Genomic DNA, 26,472 nt, shown 5'->3' with positions numbered 1-26,472 from the left:
CACATCATAGAGGCATCCTGGATCATCCGAACTATTCTGAAGTTGAGAAATATGGTTTGAATTTGAAATGGTATATCAACAGAAGTGCACAAACATCAGAGTTTGCCCATTTGATTCATACACATAGTGCAAGCCATAGGAGAGAAGTTTCCAGAGCGTCAGAGATATCTGAGGTCACCTTTCAGTATGATGTGGTTAAGGCCTTCAGATCTACACTCGTAACAAAGCACCCTACACGTTCAAAACTTGGTGCAGTGTGTTTCAGTAGACATAGATAATAAGTTCGTGAATTTCGACTGGAATTTGATTTATGATTTCGAACTGGCTTTCTCAGTCTAGGGAAATTCAAAACGACTGGTTTTGTATTGCCCGACGTTTCGGCCTTGTGTATTTGGCCTTTTTCAAGGGTAAACTAAAATAGAATGCATAATTTTGGTATTATAACATAGAACGGAAAACATAACATAAAACCATAAAACTACACCTACACTGTCTGTCGTTCTTCGTTACATTTGGTAATGCCGAGAGTATCATTGCGTGCTTTTGTATGCCTAGGTTTTGAAATAGTTATTTAATTTTTGGTTTTGGGACACTGTACTGGACACACCTATTATCAACGACCTGGACTGTGCTATTACAATATGACTTTCAACGGTTGGTTCAAAGATGGCGGGTGAAACAAGTTAGAGCTTTCGTGTAGTTGGATAAAGTTTATCCGTAGAACTTCATCTAACATTAATTGTGTGTGCTGTGTGTGCTATTGCTAGGTTGCTCTCTGCGAGAGTTGGCTTTTTTGATTGTATGCAATATGCCAGCATAGGCTATATTGAGGCCATCTACGTCGGTGCGGAAATTTATGGTATTAGATGTGTTCTGTATATGGCACATTTCTAATATTGGTAGGGCTGTTGATCGGAAAGTGCGATCTACTATTTTTGTGCCATCGAGATTGAAGGTGTGGTTGTGTTCGATCATGTGTTGTGTGAGAGCTGTTTTTGCATGAGTTATGTCTGTTGGTGTGTTAACAATCTTGTTTACATCTGATTTGTGTCCGCTCATTCGCTTTTTGAGTTGGTTGCTATTCATTCCGATATAGACTCTTTCGCAGTTATTGCATGGAGTACTGTAGACAACGTTATGTTGATCATTTGGGGGGACTGGGTCTTTGATTGTTTTTAGCAGGGATTTTGTTGTTTTGATGTTTCTGGTGACTATTTTTACCTGATCATAATCTTTTTTCAGGATGATGGAGATGGTACGGGTTAGTGTTGGAATGTTTGGCATCGATCGATAGGGGACTTCTGTGACTTGGTGATGATGATCTCGTTGCGTGCTGTTAATTTGTTGTTGTTCTGTTGGTGGATTTGCAGCATTCGGTGGCGATGGATTCGGTAGCGGTGTCTGTAGTGGTGGTGGAGGTGGCGGAGATGGCAGCAGCAGTGTTGACGTTGGCGTGATTTGTGGCAGCGCAGGAGGTGGTGGTTCTGGGGATGGCGGTGATGGAGAGCGATGCGGTGGTGGTGGAGGTGGTCTTTGGCGAGTGGGTGGTGGAGGCGCATTGTTGTTGGTAATGCGGTTCATCATCCTGTTTATGAGCGACGAGGGATAATCGTTTCTCCACAGATTTTGGAAAATCTGATTCTTCTGTTGTTCGATTTGGCCATCCGTGGAGAGCTGCAATACGCGTTTCATAAAGTTCATCGCTACGTTCATTTTCATGGCTGTTGGATGGAACGAGTGGTAGTTGAGTAGGCGGCCGGACGATATGGGTTTGGAGTACCACTTGGTCGTTGCGGATTGATCGTCGTGTCGAATCACGAGCGTGTCCAGGAAGGGCAAGGTGCCATCCTTCTCCATCTCGATGGTGAACTGCAGATGGTGGCCATATTGGTTGAACGTTTCCAATGCACACTGGGCCACGAGCGGGATCTAGCAAGTAAAAACCTCTAGCGTTTTGGGTGTACATTTTTTTGAGTTGGTGTCTTCTGAGACTTGTATTAATTTTACCTGTACTTTTATGTGGAAAAGAAATTTAGTTGGTAATTTTGCCGCATAGGTGGCGCTGCGATACTAACTTTTTTGTTTAACGTCCTAGAGGTTTCCCGTCTTCTGCAAAGTTGTAGAGCGTGCAAAAATAAGAAAAGTCGCCGAAGACACCAAAGCTGTGTGACATCAAATAACATAGTTATATGAAAAATAGTAAAATTAACGTGAAAATCACGTTTTCGTTATTATTTTGAATGTTATTTTCAATATTATCAATTTCAACACTTCCCAAGTGTAGATCAAAGTTGCCTGCGTCTGATGATAACAACTCTACAATTTTTCCGGTCATTTAAAATTAGTTTTTGGTCAAAATAGTAGAAACTACTATGATATTAACTAGCAGTTATTTTCAAAAAAGTTGCAAATTTCGGCAAAATTTGATGCTTGCTTCAAAATATACCACTCATGATCTATTAAATCTGAAAGTTTGCCGGAGGTATAATTTAGTGTTTTTGAGATATCTTGTGTTTAAATATTGATGTTTTTATACCTAAATTATTTTGAAAGAGAAGCAATTCTTTATTCCGGAGTTGTCCTGTCATTAGATCCTCACGGATCACTTTTAAATTAAGAGTTTTATGTTTACCCAACGCCTTAATTACTTAAAATTAACTTTTTGTGTTCAATTGTCTTGCGTATTGATGCATTGAATCAACAGTGCATATATATATTTATTGGTCTATTTAAAGAAAAAAAAAATATAATGGTTTTTGACCCTGTCTGAGCGAATAACGTTAGTGCAAAGTTTCGGTATACCAACATGTGGAATAAATAATGATTTTCAGTTGACTCAACGTACATATGTTTCGATTAATATTGATTAAATTATAAAAAAAAAACAAAAACTGAGCTCATCAATGCCGTGTCAATATTTGGCACAGCGACTTAATTAGTCAAGCACTTGCCTATTGTATAAGAGTCGTGAATTCAAATCTCATCTTGAGCTGAGGATTTTTTTATAATTTATCCAATAATTTATTCATTTTAACGTATGTACGTTGAGTTAACTGAAAATCATAATTGACCACACGGATTGGTATAACGAAGCTTTGCACTTGCGTGAGTCGCTCACACAGGACCAAAAACCATTATAATTTCTTTTTTTCGATAGACGAATAAATATATGAGCACTGTTAATTCAATAAATTAATGCACAAAACAATTGAACACAAAACGTCAATTTTAAGTAATCAAGGCGTTGGGTAAACATAAAACTCTTAATCGAAAAGTGATTCGTGAGTATCTACTGGCAGGACAACTTCAGAATAAAGAATTGCTTCTCTTTCAAAATAATTTAGGCACAAAAACATCAAAATTTGAAAAACAAGATATTTGAAAAAACTTTCAGATTTAATAGATCTTGAGTGGTATATTTTGAAGCAAGCATGAAATTTTGCCGAAATATTCAACTCTTTAAAAAAAACTGCGAGTAAAAATCATAGTAGTCTTTACTATTTTGCCCAAAAACCCATTTTAAATGTCACAAAAAATTGTAAAGTTGGAGTTATCATACGCAGGCTACTTTGATTAACACGTGTGAAGTGTTAAAATTGATAAATTTGCAAATAACATTCAAAATAGTAATGAAAACGTGATTTTCACGTAAATTATAACTTTGTTATTTGAAGTCACACAACTTTGGTGTCTTCGGCAACTTTTCTTATTTTTGCACGCTCTGCAACTTTGCAGAAGACGGGAAACCTCTAGGACGTTAAACAAAAAAGTTAGTATCGCAGCGCCACCTATGCGGCAAAATTACCAACTAAATTTCTGCACCACATGAAAGTACAGGTAAAATAAATACAAGTCTCCAAAGACACCAACTCCAAAAAATGCACTCTCAAAACGCTAGAGGTTTTTACTTGCTAGATCCCGCTCGTGGCCCAGTGTGCAATGTATTCTGCACTTCGGTTTGCGGTAGAAAGAGGAAGAGGTCGTCTACGTATTTCTTCAGAACGCGTACGTTGAATTTCAACTTCTTGGTCACCGACTCCAACAAGTCCTCCATGACGTAGTCAGCCAGGATTGGTGACAACATCGAAGGATACGAGTGCGTGATCCGGTGGGATGGTGATTGTGCTTATGTATTCCGTGAAGCTGAAGCTGTTGCTAATGTTGTACTGACTGGAGAAATTTTCCTGAAGGATAGTTGCTATGTACTTGGAGAGGTGGTACGTGGGTGCGGTGATGTTGGGCACCACCGGACGTATCGGCAAGTCTGGTTTGTGCGCTTTAGGCTGTCCGTAGATGCGGGGGCAGGTGGAGGTGTATGTCTGGAGTGTACGGAGCGTGCGATGATCAATCAACTTGAGGTCGTGGAGCCGTTTGGCCATGTTGTTTGTTTTCCTCTGCAGACTGGTTGTTGGATCGCTTTGGATGACCTTGTATGTGGAGTTGTTGAGCAACTGGTACATCTTGCATTCGTAATCTTGGATGCGCATTACCACTATCTTTTTCCCTTTGTCGGATTCGAGTACGCACAAATAACCAGTCGTTTTGAATTTCCCTAGACTGAGAAAGCCAGTTCGAAATCATAGATAATAAGTTCGACAATATATCATATGACTTAAAGCTTTTCTAGATCATCCAAACCATTCTGAAGCTAAAATATACGGTTTTCATTTGTAATGACCTATCAAGTGCACTAATATCAGTATTTATCTCATTTGATTCTAACATATAATACAAGTAGTGTGAGATAAATTTGCAGCACATCAGCGATATCTGAAGCATCATTTTTCATATTATATGGTTAAGGCCTTCAGATCAACGCTCGTAACAAAGCATCGGCTACACGTTAAACTCACTATAACGCGTTTTGGTAGCCATAGAAGATCAGTAGATTCATGTGATAATTGAATATACATCTTAAAAGCTTCCCGGATCATCCAAACTATTCAGAAAATGAGTCATATAATTTGCATGTGTAATGGTCTATCCTATCCTTGTTGCAAAAGTAAAACAATCAACGTATTTTTATGGTTAACCCGTAAAAACCGGGACGATCTTTTTTGGTAAAATTGCAATATCTTCTTTGTTTTACCCTGGAGTCATTTTTATAGTCAAGGGAATATTTGTGCAAATAAATGCATGGTACCTGCCCCCTTTACTGGTAGCAGAAAAGCTTTTTTTTGTAAATTGTACATGTTTTTGCTGAAATTTCATCGTTTTGCTAATCATCAATAGTTTTCACTGATCCCTGACATGCAACGTATTTACCCATCATAGTCTGTTGAAGTTTTGATCTCAGAGCTATTCTTAGGCCTCCGAAGTACTCCGAATTTTGTGTCATAAATCCAACATTCAAAACCAAATTTTATACACGATGAATGATCACAGAACATGGTCTACGGTACTAGCCTCAAAGCATCACTCGAAAATCCATGGTACATGAATTGGGTGATCTAGGTCATCCAAACTACTCTGACATTCATTTCCTTAAGATCTACAATATCTACCTTCATTTGTGTTCACTCTGTTCAAGAAATATAGTCACGTTGATGTCCATTAGACCTCACAATGCTACGAGTAACTCGATATTGTGGAACTTGGACAATCCGCGAAATAAAAATGGCCTCCAATACACTTTGAAGTTTGGGTTACAATATGTGTATACTGTATCATGCTTTGAATGTGAAAAATGCTCGTGGAATGTAGTATATACTGCTGATGGAGCCTCAGTGTATTACTATATTGCTTTTGGTACATTCATGAGATATTCCAGGCATTGCAAACTATTCTCGAATTATTTATTATTTTTATTCCCGGAATATAAAGGTACTCTTACCTAGAGCCTCAGAGTACAATTCTAACTTAGCCACATTCACTTGGTGATCTAGGTCATCCAAACTATTCTGGAGTTAAGACTTTACTTTATCGATGGAGTTAACCTCTTTACTGTATCGATGTAATTCTTTCACGATTATTTCTGTTGTATCTCATAATATTTTGGGTATCTCGTTGTGTTATTTGTGCATCCACTCATAAAAATATGATTTTTATAGTATTTTGAAGTGTAGGAATTTACCCAAAAATTCCTCAGAAATTCATCGTGATGTTCTCCGAGAATACCTCTACGAGTTTCTAAAAAATGTCACTTGGAGTTCCCGTGAAATCCTTCGCAAGTTTCCCGGCAGTTTCTTGGAAATTCCTTCAGGAGCTGTTCTGGAGTTCCTCAAGAAGTTCCTCGGGAATTACTTCATGAACCTTTTGAAAAATCTTGCGGGAGTTCCTCGAGAATTCCTCCAGGAATTCCACGGGAATTCCTCCGTGAGTTCCCCGAGTATTCCTCGGGAATCCTCCAAAGATTTCTCCAAGAGTTTATGCAAACCATATATGCAACCATTTTCGAAATAGTTCCGGGAAGCTTCTAAGATGTATATTTAAGTATCACGTGAATCTTCTATAATTACCAAAACGCACTATAATGAGTTTAACGTGTAGCCGATGCTTTGTGACGAGCGTTGATCTGAAGGCCTTAACCATATAATATAAAAAATGATGCTGCAGATATCGCTGATGTAATGGAAATTGGTCTCCCGCGACTTGTATTATATGTTAGAATCAAATGAGATAAATGCCGATATTAGTGCACTTGATAAATCATTACAAATGAAATCCGTATATTTTAGCTTCAGAATGGTTTGGATGATCTAGAGAGGCTTTAAGTTATATTAAAGGGGTTAGGTTCGTGAGTGCAAACTTTTTGAAGGGTGATAGAGGACCATAAATGGTGAAAAATTTGTTCTACGAATATGGTCAAATCTCAACCGTTACGTAGTTATTGAACATCCCATGTTTTTGACTCTCATAGCCTTAACTGGCATTAACTTGAAAATGGTCAAACTTATCGCAATTTTTTAACCCTTATTCGAAAGATTATTGAATTTTCTATCATATGACATCTTTGAATCGATTGGTTTAGTTAATTAACTAAGTTTTCTAGAGCAAAATAGCTAAAAATAGTGTGTTTTAATTTGTTTTTGTCACTTATCTTTGAAACATGCGTAATAAATTCAAATTCTTTCTTTGGCAAAGTTGTGGCTCCTGTTCAACTCTACAATTCGTTCTTTGACACCAAACTTCTAGCTCTTATCGTTTTCTTGCAATTTTGATTTAAATCTGCGGCACAGTGAGCAAAAACGTGCTTACCTTGACAGTTGCAAATTTTTGACCTGAAATGCGATGTTTAAATAAAAATTGCAAGAAAACGATAAGAGATAGACGTTTGATGTCAAAGAACGAATTGTAGAGTAGAACAGGAGCCACAACTTTGCCAAAGAAAGAATTTGAATTTATTACGCATGTTTCAAAGATAATTGACAAAAACAAATTAAAACACACTATTTTGAGCTAGTTTGCTCTAGAAAACTTAGTTATTTAACTAAACCAATCGATTCAAAGATGCCATTTGATAGAAATTTCAATAATCTTTCGAATAAGGGTAAAAAAACTGCGATAAGTCTGACCATTTTCAAGTTATAGCCAGTTATGGCAATGAGAGTAAAAAACATGGAAAGCTCAATAACTACGTAACGGTTGAGATTTGACCATATGCGTAGAACAATTTTTTTCACCATTTATGGTCCTCTATCACCCTTTAAAAAGTTTGCACTCAGGAACCTAACACCCTGTATATTGTCGAACTTATTATCTATGTCTACTGCAACACACTGCACCAAGTTTTGAACGTGCAGGATGCTTTGTTACGAGTGTAGATCTGAAGGCCTTAACCACATCATACTGAAAGGTGACCTCAGATATCTCTGATGCTCGGGAAACTTCTCTCCTATGGCTTGCACTATGTGTACAAATCAAATGGGCAAACTCTGATGTTTGTGCACTTCTGTTGATATACCATTTCAAATTCAAACCATATTTCTCAACTTCAGAATAGTTCGGATGATCCAGGATGCCTCTATGATGTGTATACAAGTATCATATGATTCAACTAATCTTCTATGACTACCAAAATGCACTATACCAAGTTTGACATGCATCCGATGCGTTATTACGGGTGTAGATATAAAGGCCTTAACTCAAGAATGATTTGGATGGCCTAAGGTATCGCCATTGATATGCAGTTAGTCTTTCATACTCTGATTTACATGTATGGATCTAATGAAATCAGTTCTGACATTCATATGATTCAACTAATTCAATGATTCAACTAATCTTCTATGACTACCAAAATGCACTATACCAAGTTTGACATGCATCCGATGCGTTATTACGGGTGTAGATATAAAGGCCTTAACTCAAGAATAATTTGGATGGCCTAAGGTATCGCCATTGATATGCAGTTAGTCTTTCATACTCTGATTTACATGTATGGATCTAATGAAATCAGTTCTGACATTCATACATTAGTTTGATATAGTATTACAGGTAAAGGCCTTACAATCAGAACTCCAGAGCTATTTTAAGTTGCCTAGCACATTACCAGGTCATGACTACCATCATTTCATGTTTCAAAAGTGGTGTACACTACATTTACAGCTATATCTGCCAAATGTTCTAGCATAACATAATCTCCATATATGCATACGATAGCACAACTAATCCCCTTGATATAAACATTTTGGTTTTCAAAATCCACCCACTGGGTCAAAAGCTATAAGTAAAACTATGCAAAAAAGTTGTCCACATCTTTTAAGGGTTATTATCGTTGCTGTTAATTTAGTCCAGGCAGAATAAGCATTTCGTTGATAACTGTGGAATTAGTAATAGAACACTAAGCTGAGAAACAAACATTGTCCCATTTGAGACGTTGCGCAAAAAAAAAACGAACTTTCAGCATTATCACGTTTTACTTCTATATTTGGCGTCATTTGTCATGCTGCATTGCTCATTCTGAGCAAAAAACTTTGTAAGCAATATTCAGACATGAATTTAGCGCTCAATTTCTCAACCTCGTCCAGAGGAAAAAACTACTCGTCAACTTTTCATTCACTCTGACCGAAAGCGACAAACGTTCCACACACCATCAATCGATGTCCATTTTCTTGAAGCTGGTTACAACTTAAGTGAAGTGTGTCTGTCACTTCGCCTTTCTTCCCTTGGTTTACAAGAAACCAACGAAGACGCATTGAGGCAAGCCGTCCGTCCCGTTCCGTTCGGTTCCCCCGGGGAAATCGATTTGAAATTCTGAGTGAATTGGACACTTTGAGGTCAGTAGCAGCTCGGGCTTCCTTCCTGCTTTCATCCCAGTACTGGAAATAGAACTGTGAAATGAAGAAGAAGTAGGAAGGGGCGGCGGAGGACGATTGCAAAGGGTTTTATGTTGCAAAAATGTGTACAATTCTTTTACGCTGATAAATTTGCATAGGAAGTGTCCGGTTTCACTTTCTGTATTAAATTTTTCTTTGTCGGATACTGATGGGCTCAGCTGAGGCGGGAGGCGGCATCAATCCACAAATTGGGTTCCGGGTGGGAACGCGTTGTTGGCGCCTTCCATGCTCCGATGGCACTTTATCCTGTGAAATCCCCAGAGGGGCCACTGGCTAACTGACTAACTGGTCGTGAACGTAGTGCTGGCGTCTATACTAGCCCGCCCAATGATACCGAGATTGAGGGAGCGTCATCGAATGCCGCCGGATGAGGAATTGAACTCGGTGCAGGAATTTCAATTATTTTCTTGCTGCCTGGAAGGGATACAAATATTCGGTAAGGTTAATATTTTTCAAATAGACTACGTTTCAGTTGCAGTAAGGACAACGGGATGACAATGATGACGATTATGATGAAGAAGAATTGGTGCCATATTTCAGTAGGACGTAACCACATTTTCCAGTATTTGCTATATACAGTGCATCAAACAATGATCCGTACAGCATTTTTTTGGAAAAATAATTTTTCATTCAAATAGGGAATCGCGCCACTTGGGCGGTGGCTTCTACATTCGTCTGTTTTCCACTATAACTCAGTCAGATTTGAACCAATTGACACAACTTTTGGAATGTGGTGAGATAAGTATGGTATCTACCCGTGTACAACATTTCAAGTCAATTGATTCAAAATTGACTGAGTTATAGTGGAAAACAGACGAATATAGAAGTGGCGCGATACCCTAGTCATAACTTTTTTATTCGTTAATCAAAAATGCTGAAATATTGACCAATCATGAATCATATATTAAAGCTCCATCGGTAAAATTTTGAGTGAGAACGAATAAGTTTTCTGAAAGTTATAGAACTTTTAGAAAAACATATAAAATTTTTGAACACATTTTTAAAACATTATATCTCAGAATGTATTCAATGAAACTTTTTCAATTTTTTGTGTGTTACAGCTGATACCTAAGGTTTTCATATATGCAGCTACTTTTCAGGTTTTATATTCACTTCAAAAAATATAAAAAATGTGCTTATGTAGTTGTTGATGTTCAAAAATTTACCTTATTTAGCACATATAATCTGCCAAACGTTTTCCACCAATAAAAGTGCATTAACCGAACGAAAAATACATAGGACCTACTCTTCATATGTAGTCCTGTATAAAAATATTACATTAACAGAGTTTAAAAACGTTGAAAACACTTGGCACTTTTATTGATCAAAATATGATAAATTTCCAAATGACACGCTGAACATATACAAATTTTTCATATTTTTTGTAGTGAATATAAAACGATGTTGTATATGAAAGCCTTAAGTATAAGCTGTATCACAAAAAAAATGGAAAAAGTTTCATCGAGTACAGATTGAGATATAATGTTTTAAAAATGTGTTCAAAAATCTTATAAGTTTTACTAAAAGTTCTATAATTTTCAGAAAACTTATTCGATCTAGCTCAAAATTTTACCAATAGAGCTTTAAAATATGGTTTATGATTGATCAAAATTTCAGCATATTTGATTGACGTATAAAAAAGTTATGATCATTTGAATGAAAAATTATTTTGACCAAAAAATTCCTGTACGGACAATTGTTTGATACACTGTAGATACTTTATACTTTATACATTAATGTTAAGGATAAATGGTAAACAAACGCACGGGTGAAAGAATGCTGAATGACGGTTTGATTTGCATCCCGGTGTGGCCCAGAAGTTCATTTTAAAAAAGCTTTATTTTAGCCGTGCATCTCCTCCTCTTCTTGGCGTAACGTCCTCATTGGGACAAAGCCTGCTTCTCAGCTTAGTGTTCTATGAGCACTTCCACAGTTATTAACTGAGAGCTTCCTCTGCCAATGACCATATTTTGCATGCGTATATCGTGTGGCAGGCACGAAGATACTCTATGCCCAAGGAAGTCAAGGAAATTTACTTTACGAAAAGATCCTGGACCGACCGGGAATCGAACCCGTCACCCTCAGCATGGTCATGCTGAATACCCGTGCGTTTACCGCCTCGGCTATATGGGCCCTCCATATATAGCCGTGCATATGAAAACAAATAATTATTTACTACATTTTACATGCGCCTATATGAAGGCATGCGCGCATATGGCCTCCATTTTATCATCTTATGAAACATCTTATACGAATAACGGTTATCTGGGTCGTTTTCCCAGCTCATAAAGGGGCACATAGCATTTCACTAACATTGAGCCATATCTATGGGTGTATGTGTTCCATTTCGTGCAGAAGAGATAAATTATTTCTTATGTAGCAACTTTCAGATATTTCGACAAGAACAAAAACTGATATCATATCACTTTGAGTTATTGGTGCGATATTCTTAAAATTTTTGAATAACACATCAAAATCACATCGAGCTATGACAGCAAAAATTGGTCGATTTAAGCTGCGATGCCGACTGGTTTAATATTCGAATTTCGTGTGAGTGTAGGTAGGTAAGATAGGCGTATGTTCGGGCGTAGTTATTTCGAATTCGACAGTCCTGTTCCTTCTCTCACCGTCCACGATTTTGGGGGCCGTCCATAAACCACGTGGACAGAAAAATCGTGGTTTTTGACACCCTACCCCCTCCGCGTGGACAAGCGTGGACTTTACGTTGATCCCTACCCCCCTCCCCCAATGTCCACGTGGATATAACAAAAAAAAATCACTTTTTTCGGATCACGGATTTTTCTGAATGATCCTTCGCAAAAGCTTCAATAGTTTCTTCGAAAATTTCTGCTGGAACTCTTGTGGAAGTTTCTTCAGGAATGTTTCTTCGAATGTTTTCCGGGACTTTTATCCTGGAATTCTGTGTTTCGATAATTACTTATTATTATTATTATTATTTGTTTCGTTAGTGCATTTGTTTTTTTTTATATCAATGTTGTCCACGTGGACATTTGACATAAACCCACCCCCCTCTCCGTGGACAAACGTGGACTTTTCTCGAACCCCCTCCCCCCTCCAAGTTGTCCACGTGGTATATGGACGGCCCCATTGAGTTACTCACAATTAAGTGGTTTCCTTCGCCACGGCTTCCTTTCTGAATTCTCCAACCTAGTTTGACGAAACTTGGGACCGCTTCCCTAGTCGGTGTACACAGTGTTAGATCTATTTTTGGGGTCACAAGTTCGTACAATTATTACCCATTTGCATACAATTTCAATACTCTCTGGCACGGTAAGTATTTTCGGCTGTTTTATTTGTTTCAAGAATCTTCAGGAACCGGTATTTGCACGGCTACGAAAAAATAAGTGGGATAATATGCCATTTTTCGAACTTTCATCGTTTTCAATGATAAATAGCCTCATTTGTTAGGCTTTCAAAGTGGTAACAGCAACTAGACAATATTTACTCGATACTTCTACAAAAATATTCACTAAACTATTGCATTTTCAACTATTTTTAGCGATTTTAAAAACTGGTTCGTAAAACGGAACTGGTGCAAAAAGGCCGTCTGCCATGGGGTAACATGCCACTTCATGAAAACATTCAAATATTACGTCCATCAGTTTTCAGGCATTTCCGACTCTCTTTGCCCCCTCTGTCCCGCTTTCTTCGTATACTCAATACATGGAGGGTCACCCCCTCTCCGCTAAACCATGGTCGTCATATTTGAATGAACCCTAACATGGATAGCGTAGACATCAACAACCATTCGCCTCCATGTGTGCCTCAAGCTCCTCGGAAACACATGGCTGATAATAAAATCATCAGAAAACCCTAATTTCAAGCACGAAAGACCGGAAGTTGCCAATTTTCATTGGGAAATCAAAAGATTTTCCATGGGTTTGGCGACCTAGCTTCTAGAAGAATGTTTAAGGTGAAGATATGACAAAGCTACGCCTGAAATTTTCAAGAGCACAAATCTAAAGAACCGAATGTCGGTTTGCGCTGAAAAGTTGATCGATTGGTCATGTCCAGCGGGTAACTCCGCCCTGAAGATGCAGCCTTTAGCTTATGTCACCACGTGGCGAAAGGTCGAACGTGACAATGGCCAAAAACGGGCGTTAGGGACTCATTAGGCCGAAGTCGTTATGTCGCGGTCGTGACACTTGAAGACCACGGGTGTGGCTTCTCGGCGATCACAATCTCCGCACCTTCCTGATGTTGTCCACGGATCTGCGCGAACCCACAAAAAAAACCTTTTCTTGAAGGTTTATCCTTCAAGTGATACACTGGATGAGCCACAGAGCCTTACTCATATCACAAATTAATTAACTGATCCTCCTTAAGATATTGACACGGATACCGTAAATCTTTTTGGCTACAATACCAATAATGTCACCATTGGCGTAGCTAGGGGGGTTCCAGGGGTGCCTGGCACCCCCTAGAACAAATGTGGCACCCCCTAGAATTTTCCAGTCGCAGAACATATAAAACTGCAAACAATAATTCCAATATTTATAAATGGCACATTTGAACATAACTTAAGCACAGCCAGAATTGCTTATATTCCTGTTGTACGTTTTGGCGTTTTGGATATTGGTAAGAGCAATCAACAGACTTCTTCATGGATTCCTTCAGAAATATCTCTATCTATTAATACAGTGATTTATCTATGCTTCCTTTTTGCATTCCTCCTATTAATAAGATACTTCTTGGAATTCTTCTAAGGATTCTTGGTGAGATTATTCAGGACAATCTTCGGGACCCTTTCAGAAGTTCCTCCAGTGATTCTTCCTGGAATTCCTTCAAAGTTGTTATGTTGTGGCTAGGATTCCTCAAGCAACTCCTGCTGCGATTCTTCCAGCAATTTCTCTCCTCCAAAAGTTCTCACTGTGGTACCTTCAGGAATTCTACTAGGGCAGTTCTTCAGGAAATTTTTCCAGAAAATTTCCTAGGATTTGAAGAAAAATCCCCTCGGTGACTCTTACATAAATTTCTTCAAGTTTATATCCAGGACTTCCTCCAGAGGTTCTTCCAGAAATTCCACAAGGGATTTCTCCAAGAGCTTCTATTGGCTTTATGAATTCCAGCTGGAATTCTTCAAGCAATTTCCATTAGGACTCCCATAGAATAACTTTCGAGAAATCTTGCTGAAATTCCTCCAGAAATTCCACCGGACCTGCGATTCCATTAGAGATTCCTTCAGTATATTTCTACTGATTTTTTCAAGGCATTTGTTATAGGAATTTCTCTTAGGATACCGCCGGCATTCCTGATTCTAGGATTTCTGTAGAAATTACTTCTATGATACCGTGATTTCGGGTGAAATTGATCAATTTTCGCAGTTTTTGGCGCCTAACTTTTGAATGTTTGTCGATATGATTAAATTCAATGCTTAAAAACAAGTACGAACATGGTTTTCATCAGTCAACGAAGTGAAAATTTTACAGCTAAATATTTTAAATATAAATTCAAAGATTATACTTTCGAGGTGAACTTGATCAGTCAGTGAAATGCCTTTGTAAGTGCTGAAAATATTTATTTCGATCTGAATTAACCACCCTAGAATGCGAAAAGCTATGCAAAACTGTTACAAATTTAATTTAATTATTTAAGTTAAAAGTTTATTCAATTTGAAGAAAACGCCTGCAAGTATGCAATTACCTCACTTATTATGTGTATCAATATTGTACTTCCGGAAAAGTACAATTTTATACATAAATTGCAATATTTATAGAACTTTTGATGACGTTATCGGGTTAAGCGAATCATTTGCAGCTATAAACATTCAATCGACTATTCATTACATGTGCGATACAACTACGGTAACGATAGTTTGAAAATGTCTTTGAACATGCCTAACATGCAGTTTCGGGAAATATTGAATTTCATACCGAAATATGTGACTAATTGGCTGTCAAACATGTTAACTCATCATTCAATAACCCTTGAGCCAGATGATGATCCTCCTCTCCTCTTCTTGGCGTAACGTCCTCACTGGGACAAAGCCTGCTTCTCAGCTTAGTGTTCTACGAGCACTTCCACAGTTATTAACTGAGAGCTTCCTCTGCCAATGACCATTTTGCATGTGTATATCGTGTGGCAGGCACGAAGATACTCTATGCCCAAGGAAGTCAAGGAAATTTCCTTTACGAAAAGATCCTGGACCGACCGGGAATCGAACCCGTCACCCTCAGCATGGTCATGCTGAATACCCGTGCGTTTACCGCCTCGACTATATTGGCCAGATGATGATCATTTTTCACAAATTGTTTTAAATTTAAAGCGTTATGTTCAACAAATAAAAATTGCCCGCTCGGCGATCAATTTCACTCGAAATCACGGTACCTCCCGAGATTCTAGGAATTCCTCCAAATATTCCAGCCGTGATTCCTCGGAAAATTCCTGCAGTTCTTCCAGCTATTCTTCCTCCAGAAATTCTTTTCTGAAGTACCACCAGAAATTATGCTACAGATTCTTCTAGAGCTTCTTCCTAGTTTTTTTTTGCTAGGATCTTTCCATGGCCAATCTTTCTGGAATTCTTGCAGAAATTCCTTTGGTTGTTCTACCACGGGTTTCTCCAAGGACTCATCCAGGAATTCCTCCAGAGATTTTATCCAAAGATTCCTCCAGAAATTCCTCATATAATTACTGCAGAAACTCCTTTTCGCCTTACTTCAAACAACTTCTGCGGTTCTTCTTACAATTCCTCCAGAAATTCTTACTATGATACAAGAGAAATTCTTCTAGTGATCCCTTTACGAAATTATCCTAGCATTGTGACTGGAATTCTTCCGGCAAACTTCCTGAGATTCATTCAGAAATTCCTCCTGCGCTTCCTTTAGGGCTTTCTCTATAGATTCTTCCAGATTATCTCTACCGGTTCGTACAGGGACTACTCTAGGTATTCGAAGGATTTTTTTTATTCCTCCATGCATTCCTGATGGGGTTTCTCTAGAAATTCCTGTATAGTTTCATCCAGCAATTCCTCCTAGAATTTCTGCTGGAATTTCTACAATGATACATTCCATAATCCTTCTAAGAATACCTCCTGATATTTTTTTCTGTGACTTTTCAGAAGCTTTCCGGTGATTCCTCGAGGAATTTTTATCCAAGGATTCTCTCATAAATTTATCATTGGATTCCACCAGGAACTCCTCTTGACTTTCATTCAGGAATTCCTCCTGGAATTCCATAAGCGATTCTAATGTTCTAATGTTCTGCTGCTTCTAATGTTTCAGGAATGTATCCTCCAGAAACTCTTATTGTGATAGCTGCAGGAATCCCTCTAGGGATTTCTCCTTGCATTCTTGCTGGGATTCTTTTAGGCACTTTTCCTATGATAGAGATTAATCATGGTATTACTCCTGAAACACCTCTTGACATTCTCAAATGAATTCCAGCTGAAGGAAATCCAATAGAAACCTCTAGAGGAATCCCTAAACGAATTTCTGGAATAGTTGGAATTTTCAGAGAAATCCTAGAATGTATTACTAGAGAAAAACTTGTATTCAATTAGAAGGCACAGAATGTTCTAACTGACAAAGTGAGAGATGAATTTGTGTAAAAAAATCGCGTTCTGGTGGCATTCGAACCCACAACTCCGTATTCGCTAGACCGCTTGGCCATTTCTTTGAGGTTTCCTTCGTCAGGGTTGTTTTTTAATTGAAATTTACTGCGGTGGTGGAATTAAATCAGCAATTTCCTTGGATTTTTATCTATAATTTCAAAGGCTTTTCCTCTGAAAATATTTATGTAATTTATTTTTCAGTTATTTTGCAAATTTCTCAGGCTATTTTATTGTGATTACTTTTGTAATTCTTTATAATTTTTATAATGTTGTAATTTTAATATCTGCTACTTCCGAAAATTGCTGAACTGGAAATTCAAAAATTCTCAACTGGGCTTGCTCAAAGAAAATCCTATTAACCCTCTAATACCCAAATTTTTTATTTTGATCTAAATATAATTTTTCGTCATCTAAAATCGATTTAAACATGTTTTGGAAGATGATTCTTTTTAATTCTCGATTTTGTAAATTTTGGTTTTTGATTTTTCTAATTTCTATTTTTGAACATCCCTACACTTTTATATTTTTCCTGAAAGCCTATTTGGAAGACGGATTTTTTGAGACGAAAACATTTTGAGATTTTATGGTTATTGTTGAATTATTTTTATTTGAATTTTTTTCATAGGAAATTTTGTTTTTCACGCAATTTTGAAAATAATAATTTTAGAGTGTATTCGATTCCTTTAAACTATTTTACTATGATAGTATGTTTTGAGAAAAATTTAAAATATGTAAATTGAAGCGATTTAATACAAAACATACAATGACTTCTGAAGAGTGACTAAAACATCAATTTTTCAATGATTTTTAAAAAATGGTAATAAGCTTCAAAAGACACCAAAAACCATTTTGAGATATACAGAATAGTCCTTAATATTAGCTAAAAATAAAAATAAAATGATTGTCCACGAAACAAAAACTACAAAAATGCTCAAACTATACCCCGTCTAAAGGCGGGATTGGGTATTTGAGTGTTAAATTCATGAAAAACTTCCTGACAAATTCCCAAATTATTGTGATTTTATTTCGAAGATGAATTCCAAGGGAATTTGCTGGAGCTGGTTGGGAATCGCCGTTAAATTTCAAGGGGCGTTTCAATGCGTTCTTGTAAAACTATAGACTTTTATGTTAATGCTCTTATTACGTTAAACGATCTCTAGACTGATTCTCTGTAAAATAATATACGTAACACGCATTGAAAAGTTAAATGCTGAACTTTTGAACTATAGAATTTTCCATATTTTTTATAACGAAAACTTTTTATCTCGACGAATTCTTCTGAAAACACATTGGAGCACCCTTCCGACTATGCTCCTCCATCCTTACCATCATCAGCTGGCAGCATCGTCAGCATGAGCAGCAAAAAAGAAATGTCAGATTGAATCAAAACAAACTACACCAACCGAGAGAGAGAATCTCACGCACGTGTTGCTCCTACGTTAAATATGTCAAAGCGATGTGTCAGTTTGGTTGCTGTCTCGCTCTACATTCGAACGACGATTCCAACGGCGATTCCAAAAACGACGGTTCTGATTCGTCGTGTTCAGTTATCAAATCCACGTACAATAATTGCCGGAAAAATTGTCATCAAAACTACCTTAGAATTTTCAAAGTAGTTGGCAAAAGAATTCATATAAGAATTACCAGAAGAATTCCTGAAGAAAATGTTAAGGCTTTTTATTTTAGGAAATTGCTTAAATCCAATCTCAAAATAAATTGCCGAAATATATTCTATAAGAATTTCCACAAACATTCACAAAAAAAATTCTAAAATATTCTCAAAGAATCTTCCGAAATCATCGAAAGAATTCCTGAAGAAAATTTTGTAAGAATTCCTAAAAATAATTGCCGTAGACCAAAATTTTTTTTTATAAAATGCCGAAAGGAATCGCTAAGACATTTGCTTAATCAATTTTCAAAGGAATTATCGAAGAAATTCCTAAAGTAATTATCGAAGTTTCCAAAATTTCCCAAGGAATTGCTGATGATATTCCTAAATAAATTTTCAATGCAAGTAACATGGGAGTTGCCAAATGTATTCCGAAATCATCTGCTGCAGGAATTCCGAATTATGGAAGAAAGCTAGAAGAAATTGTATAAAGAATTTTCATTAAAATTATAGAAACGGTTTTTAAAAGAATTTCCGAAGAAGTTTTCGAAGAAATTGGCGAAGGAATACCGAATAGCATACTTAGATAATGAAAATCCAAAAAAATCTACGAAAATCCCAAAAAAGTAGAATGACTGTAGAATTAAAAAAAAAAAGTGAGGAAGTTCCCAAAGTTATTGTCGAATGCATAACCAAAAGCTTCACTAAAAAAATTTCCAAATGAATTGCCTAAAGAGTAATTGGAGAATTTCAAAAAGTGAATATCAATAGAATTGCTGACATTAAAAAAAACATGCTTGAAACACCACTGAAATTGGCGAAGGATCTCCCGAGAAAACATTTTAGAAGGTTTGCCCATGAAATAAAAAAAAATCCTAGTCCTAATAGAATTGCCGATGAAATTTTCAAAGGATACGCGAATGCTGTTAAGTATCAAATTGCAAACATATTACCAAATAAATTCTTAAAGGAATTGTTGAAATGGATCCAAAGATATTATCGAAAAACATTGCCAAATCCAAAGGAATTACTGAGAAATTTCCAAAAAAATGAAAATAATTTCCAAATAAATTACTGGGAATATTCCATGAGGAATAACCGAAAAAATGTTTTGCCTAAAACACAAATTTCTTATATTATACGTACAAACCAGACTCAATACAATGTTGGTTTTACGTAAGCCAAAATTTGCGGGATAATTTTTCCAGCGACGCAGTATATCATTATACTAAGAAGTTGAGGGTGGATCGGTACAAAAAAAACACAGCAAAACAACCTGGAAGCCACTGAAACTGGCACCCTCTAGGCACCCCCTAGGAAAAAATCCTAGATACGCCAATGAATGTAACTTCACAAATCATCTGTCGTTCCTATCGCAATTTAGCACTTTAGACTTGGTTCTGTTTTATTCGGATCACCAAACAGTATTGGGTTTCTCGTCAATGTTTAGACTACTGTGATAATTTGAGAATCCACTGAATCATCATTTTCCAGCGGCATTTCACACTAATCAAACTTATTTTGTTTACCTTTTGTGCATCCGACGCCCCTGTCATGAGCTCAACCGATCTTGTGTATGCCAGCCGCTGCGAAATCGTGTGCGAAATTCGACTGTGATAATAATAAATTTCGGCCGAGTCTAAATGGGTGCAAATGTCGCAATAAGAGCTTTTGATTCTTCGTTCTGTCCCTTTTATTATTTATCGAGTGGTAGGGGTATTAGGGGCATAATGGACACCTTTTGCATATGAGCATGTTAGACCTGTATAACCGACAAAAACTTAACATATTATCAGTTGGCTTACTACTTTAACTTGTTCCCTACGTATTTCAATCATTTACAGCTGGTAGAATGTCATTATTGTGAAGAAATAATGAATTGAAAACCGTGTGTTTTTTGGGGCTGGCAGGAAAGGTACGGGGCGAAATGGACACCCATCGGGGCATAATGGATACCCCTGCATATTTTATGCTGTATCTTTGAGAATATCGACCAGTTAAGTAATTTGCCAACGGAGATCAATACCACAGATATAATACTCCGTCTTAGACAAGTTTACATAACTGCAAAGTTAATTAAATAAATTTTAGGCTAAAACAATCGGATTGAATTTTTTCAAACTCTCTAAAACGCCTAACAGTATGCAACGCGCTTACATCCATTCATAATTGCCAGTGTTCATTTTGCCCCGAATAGACTACAACATTGAAATTGCTATTTTGAGTAAGTTCTGATAAAAAATGTAATACTGCATCCATTGCTAAATCTGCGAATACATGTAGATAAGCTAAAAATTCACTAGTTTGTATGGTGTACACACTCAATCACTCGTAATACCTTATTTGCTGCTGCTTCGAAATTATAAGAAATCCACCATATGGAAAACATACTTCAATTTTAATGATATTTTGGTTATTTTAAAGGAATATAAATGGTACTTTTGATAAATAGAACAATGACTTGTTCCTTTACACTTATGCATTGAAAGTTTTACATAAAAGTCAACGGTTTCGGCAAAAACAGGGGTGTCCATTTCGCCCCGGGTGTCCATTATGCCCCTAATCCCCCTATTGAAATATCAAATCGCGAACTGATGAGGCTCATCAGTTTCTTATCATTTGTTTACGTCTGAGAGTGGAGGAATGGGATCCTAAACTGTTATACGCGAAACGGTAATGGTTCTTGTCCGCACTAGAAAGGGTTCGCAGACGAGAAGATACAACAAAATAGCGTTCACACCTGTTTGATTATAACCCATTCATGATCGGTCTCGCTTAACCCACAGGTTAATACACAATAATTGTTAGGTACACCTCTGTGCTTCGAAAAAATATCAAAGTGACCCACAATTTGCGTTTTGCAAATAATGCTTGAAGATACTCAGCTTCGCTCGAGACGGTAAGTCTAACCTTATTATCCATCTTACCACAAAAATACATCGTGAGGCATCTGAGATATGCCATAAACCAATAGCACAGCAGGCTAAAATTGAACAATTTCCCGCATTGGAAAAAGTTCACGAAGCTTTACTTTGTGCGTGGGCAGTAAAACATAATGTGTCCTCTTTGCAGCAGATGACACACTGGCTGATGTTTTGCGACGGTTAACTATTGAGCCTAAATTACTCGAAAAACTAACGTTGGGTAGAACCAAGACTGTATCGGTGATTGATTCGGTGATTGCCCCGACGACGCAGCATGACAGGCTAATTAACTGCATAAAGGCGGATAGTTTTTCGATCATTATCGACGAATCGACCGATCGAAGCAACAAAAAAACTTTCGCCGTTGTGGTCAGAATGATGGACACAGAAAACTTGTGTGCAGAAGACACTTACGTTAATAGAAGTGGAATGTGCGGACCACATTACACTTTACACAGCCATTGCGGACATATTCGAAAGCGACCAAATTGATTACAAACAACGGCTTCGTGGATTCCCCTCTGATGGAGAATCAGTTATGATGAGGAGGACTTATTCCGTCATGAGATTATTTCAAAAGGATTGTCCAGACTTGGTCGCCGCAAAATGCACTTGCTATTCGCTGGTCTTATGTGCCAGCTACGCTTGAAAACACATTCCGTCTTACCTAGAACAGTTTATGAGGAACATTTACAACTACATATCGTGCAGCCCGAAAAGGTCCATCGAAATCGAGAGGATCCAGGAAATAGCCGAACTCAAACCGTTGAAGAACATTCATCCAGCTGCTACCAGCTGACTGTCACTGGAGGCTTTTGAAAAGCGCAATTTGGAAAGATTGGAGTTGAAACTTATTTTCTCTTTCCAGTTGAAGAACATAATCAGACTGATAATCGCATTTTGGGCCACCTCAATGATCCTATTACAAAACAATTGATGCTTCTTTAACTATGTACCAGCAAAGTACAATAACTGACCAGTAACAAACTGATAACTTATGTTCGCCTCAGAACTCATTTTACAATGTTGTGTTCTTGATAACTCATGTTACCATACCTGTCAAACTGGGTTATGTTGCCTGCTTATTCAGCTAAAATGAGAACAAATTCAGTTTTTTTTGGTATCAGAAAACACAGTATGTTATCTGGTTGTTATGAAACTTTGCTCGGTATTGTCTCTGATAAATAACGTTTATCGTACCTTTCAATCAGAAAGCTCGCAATTTTTCAAAATCTATAATGAGACGAAATCCGTACTGTTTTTATTGAGACAACTCAATTTAGCCACTGGAATATTATACATGTTTTAGATAATATAATTTGTTCTTTACAACTGATATGACATTATTAACAATATCCACTTTTGTTCTTGTAGTTGATTTTGTTTTTGTTGACCTTCCAGCATGTGTCCCGTATTTAAAAGGGATAAAGCTGGGCAGCCTAATATACACTCCCGTTCAAAAGTTTGGGGTCACCCCCTCGAAAACAGGTCATTTTTTTAGGCCCATATCTCCGCCAATTTGCTTCCGATTTCAAAACCCTAGGTTTCATTCAAAAGATAATAAGTCAAAGAAACTTTGAACATGATTTAAAAGAAACTTTTTCAAAAAAAATTGTATGTAAACTTAGCCCAAAGTTGCCAAATTTTCTATAAAATTAATATAAACTTACGGCAGTGTCGCTGGAAGTTGGGTCGACCAAATTTTAAGATGAGAGCGGTAATATGACCCATTTTCTATTAGCTTTCAACTGCTTTTTACAGAACTTAGCTAAAAAATCTACAAAAAAAGTTATTAAGTAAATTAATCCTTGATGTCATCGACCAAAAGTTTGGGGTCACCCCTCAATATGATGTATCGGCCAAAAGTTTGGGGTCACTTTCGTAAAACATGGAAAAGTGATTTGGTGATATCTTCGTCATCTAATTTTAATTATTTTTGGCTCATTTCAAAGATAATTAACTAAATTTACGTTTGATGGCTTCAACTTAACGTATTTAACGATTTTTGTATATAAAAATGTTATGTAAAGTTAGCACATTTTACCACGCTTCAAAAAATGAGGCAACTTTACGTTAAGTTTTAGTATGTAAACTTCAACAAATATGTGTGGTTCAATGTCTATGCAGTAAGCATCATTCATTTTGTTTCAAATAAGCCAAGAAAAATTAAAATTGAATGAAAGATGACAAAGATATCAACAAATCACTTTTCCATGTTTTACGATAGTGACCCCAAACTTTTGGTCGATGACATCAAGGATAAATTTACTTAATAACTTATTTTTCTAGATTTTTTAGCTAAGTCCTGTAAAAAGCAGTTGAAAGCTAATAGAAAATGGGTCATATTACCGCTCTCATCTTAAAATTTGGTCGACCCAACTTCCAGCGACACTGCCGTAAGTTTATATTCATTTTTTAGAAAATTTAACAACTTTTAGTTAAGTTTACATACAAATTTTTTTGAAAAAGTTTCTTTTAAATCATGTTCAAAGTTTCTTTGACTTATTATCTTTTGAATGAAACCTAGGGTTTTGAAATCGGACGCAAATTTACGGAGATATGGGCCTAAAAAAATGACATGTTTTCGAGGGGGTGACCCCAAACTTTTGAACGGGAGTGTAAGTACATAATATAGCATGGAGAAGAGTGTAGATTCCTTATGTGAAGAGTTATGACTATTATTTGCCAAACAAATTTCTATAACTGATTTGTCGGTTAACTGAAGCTTATAAACAATACAGCAGCCTATTCGTTGCACCCATAAACAACTAGAAAGGTTCCATGGAAAATCAAAAAGTGTTCCATAACGAATAAACATTGTTCTATGACAATGTGCAATGTAACCCATAAATAGTTGAAAATGTTCCACATTTTGAAGAAAATTTACCGGTAAACCATTAATTTTCTCATTAAAAGTGCAATTTTGTACTAATAAATGATACTTAAATGCTCCATAATAAAATGCAAATGCTCCATAAAAATAAAATTGTACCCATAGTAAATTAAATATTACACCAAACGAAATAGATGGTCCATAAGTATTATCAAACTGCACCATATCAAATATCGCCATCCGGACCAAGGAAAAGATAATCCTGGAATGCGGTTGGAAAATACAAGGCGTAGAGAAAAGTTAAGCAAGTCCAAAAGCGTGAAAGAAGCAACGCGCTGATCCTAAAAACTGAGGCGGATACTTACGCCAAGGTACTGAGAGCCATGCGGAGTGATCATCGTTTCACTCCACGGGGAACGAGATACATCCCTCGCACCAGGGCCGGAGAGGTGATGCAAGTGCTGACGAAGGAAGCTGCCTAGAAGGGCACCTCCTACAAGGCCCAAGCGGAACAGGAGGGAGCCCTGAAGGCGGAGATGACACTCCAGTGTAACAACCTGGACAAGAACACCGACGCAGAGGAGCTTACAGGGGCCCTCAAGCAGCATTGTGAGGTAGAGGCATCGACTGCATCGATCCGTCTGCGAAAAGGCCCGGCAGGAACGCAGATAGTCACCATCAAGCTCGCAGTAGGGAAGATGAACAAGGCGACTACTGTCGATAAGATTAGGGTTGGCTGATCGGTGATCCCGCCCAGCATCTACGATCTGCCAGAGTCATGCTTCAAGCGATTCAAGCAAGGATACAAGTCGTGGCCGTATGAAAGGGCCCTGACAGGAGCAAACTCTGCAGGAAGTGCTGAGTGGAAGACAACATCGCCGCCAGGGAGTGCAACTAGGCATTAAAATGCCTGATTTGCACGGCGAACAAGGGTCACACACACGACGGGTGGGCCCAAATGTCCAGGCACGCGAGAAGCTGGAAATAACCGACGATAATGCAACTCAACCTGAGCAACTGTAATACCGCACAACAGTTGCTGTGTCAGTCAATCTCGGAGTCAAGTGCTGATATCGCCCAACTTTTAGACCCATACCGCATCCCTGCCGATGACAGGAACTGGGTATCGTATAAGGCCAAGGTAGCGGCGATCTGTACAACCGGTCGTTTTCCGGTCCAGGAAATAATTTCCACGTCGCACGAGGGCTTCACGCTAAATATCAAGCGCACTAGTGGGTTTCAGTCCCGTGGTCATCGGCGGAGACTTCAACGCGTGGGCGATTGAGTGGGGTAGTTGCTTGACTAACACGAGAGGCTGGGCTCTACTCAAAGTTATGGCTAGACTGAACGTACATGTCGTGAGCGAAGGCGATAAATAAAAATCTACAGTTGGAACGGTGCAGAGTCCATCATTGACGTGACCTTCTGGAACCCGAGTCTGAACCCTAGCTTGGACTAGACGTTCGACGATGGGTGCACGCCAAGATGCACGCACAGAGATTCGAGACAGGGAGGAACACGGAGGAAGACGGCTACAGCCGAAGGACAGCCACCCCGAGGACGACTGACCTCGTGCTTCGATAAGCCGGCATTTGTGGAGCGTTTGCTTATGGAAGGTAACACCGACAATCTAGTCGGAATCCTAAGCAGTGCATGCAATGCCGAAATGCCAAGGAGATCCTTACCCAAAAATGAACGCAAACCGGTATACTGGTGGAGTCCAGAAATCGAAGAACTCCGCGCATCCAGTCAGGAGGAAGATGAAAAGGGCTCGCACGGATGAGGGTAGAATGGCGCAAAGTGAAGTCTCCAGGGCGGCAACAAAGAGATTAGGGGACGCGTAAGTGGATGTGCTTCGAAAATCTTTGCCAGGCAACCAATATCACCCCAGGAGTGATGCCCTACAAAGTAGTAAAGCCAAAATCGAAGGACGCGTCAGCACCCCCAGGAAACTCCTTCGAGATGCTGCAGAAGATCGTGGAAGTGTCGTTCCTGCGCCACGATATAAGACCATGGGGCCTCGTTCCTTATGGCCAAACTGGCCAAAGTGAGGTCGCCTTGGAGACGGATGACTAGCTCATCGCAATAGCGAGGTCGCTTAAGTTGAACAAGGCTCTGGATGGTATCCCGACAGTAGCCATCAAGACGGCCATCGAGGCTAGCCTAGTTCAGAAATGGCTTGTCTATGCAGATGTGCCTAGACAGAAGTGAATTTTCGGAGAGGTGGAAATGGCAAAGATTGGATCTACTGCCCGCGATTA

General features: G+C 38.1%; 1 protein-coding gene across 1 annotated transcript; it reads right to left on the bottom strand.

Moving 5' to 3' along the window:
- Positions 1-735: 735 nt before the first annotated feature.
- LOC115269609 (arp2/3 complex-activating protein rickA-like) lies at positions 736-1,857 on the bottom strand. Its single transcript, XM_029878430.2, has one exon. It carries the CDS (start codon positions 1,855-1,857, stop codon positions 736-738), a length of 1,122 nt encoding a protein of 373 aa, XP_029734290.2.
- Between the last annotated feature and the right edge of the window lie 24,615 nt (positions 1,858-26,472).

This window comes from Aedes albopictus, chromosome 2 (genome assembly GCF_035046485.1).
Source record: "Aedes albopictus strain Foshan chromosome 2, AalbF5, whole genome shotgun sequence".
Lineage (NCBI taxonomy): Eukaryota > Metazoa > Arthropoda > Insecta > Diptera > Culicidae > Aedes > Aedes albopictus.
The sequence above is the reverse complement of the archived record's forward strand: the minus strand, read 5'-3'. Positions and strand labels throughout refer to the sequence as shown.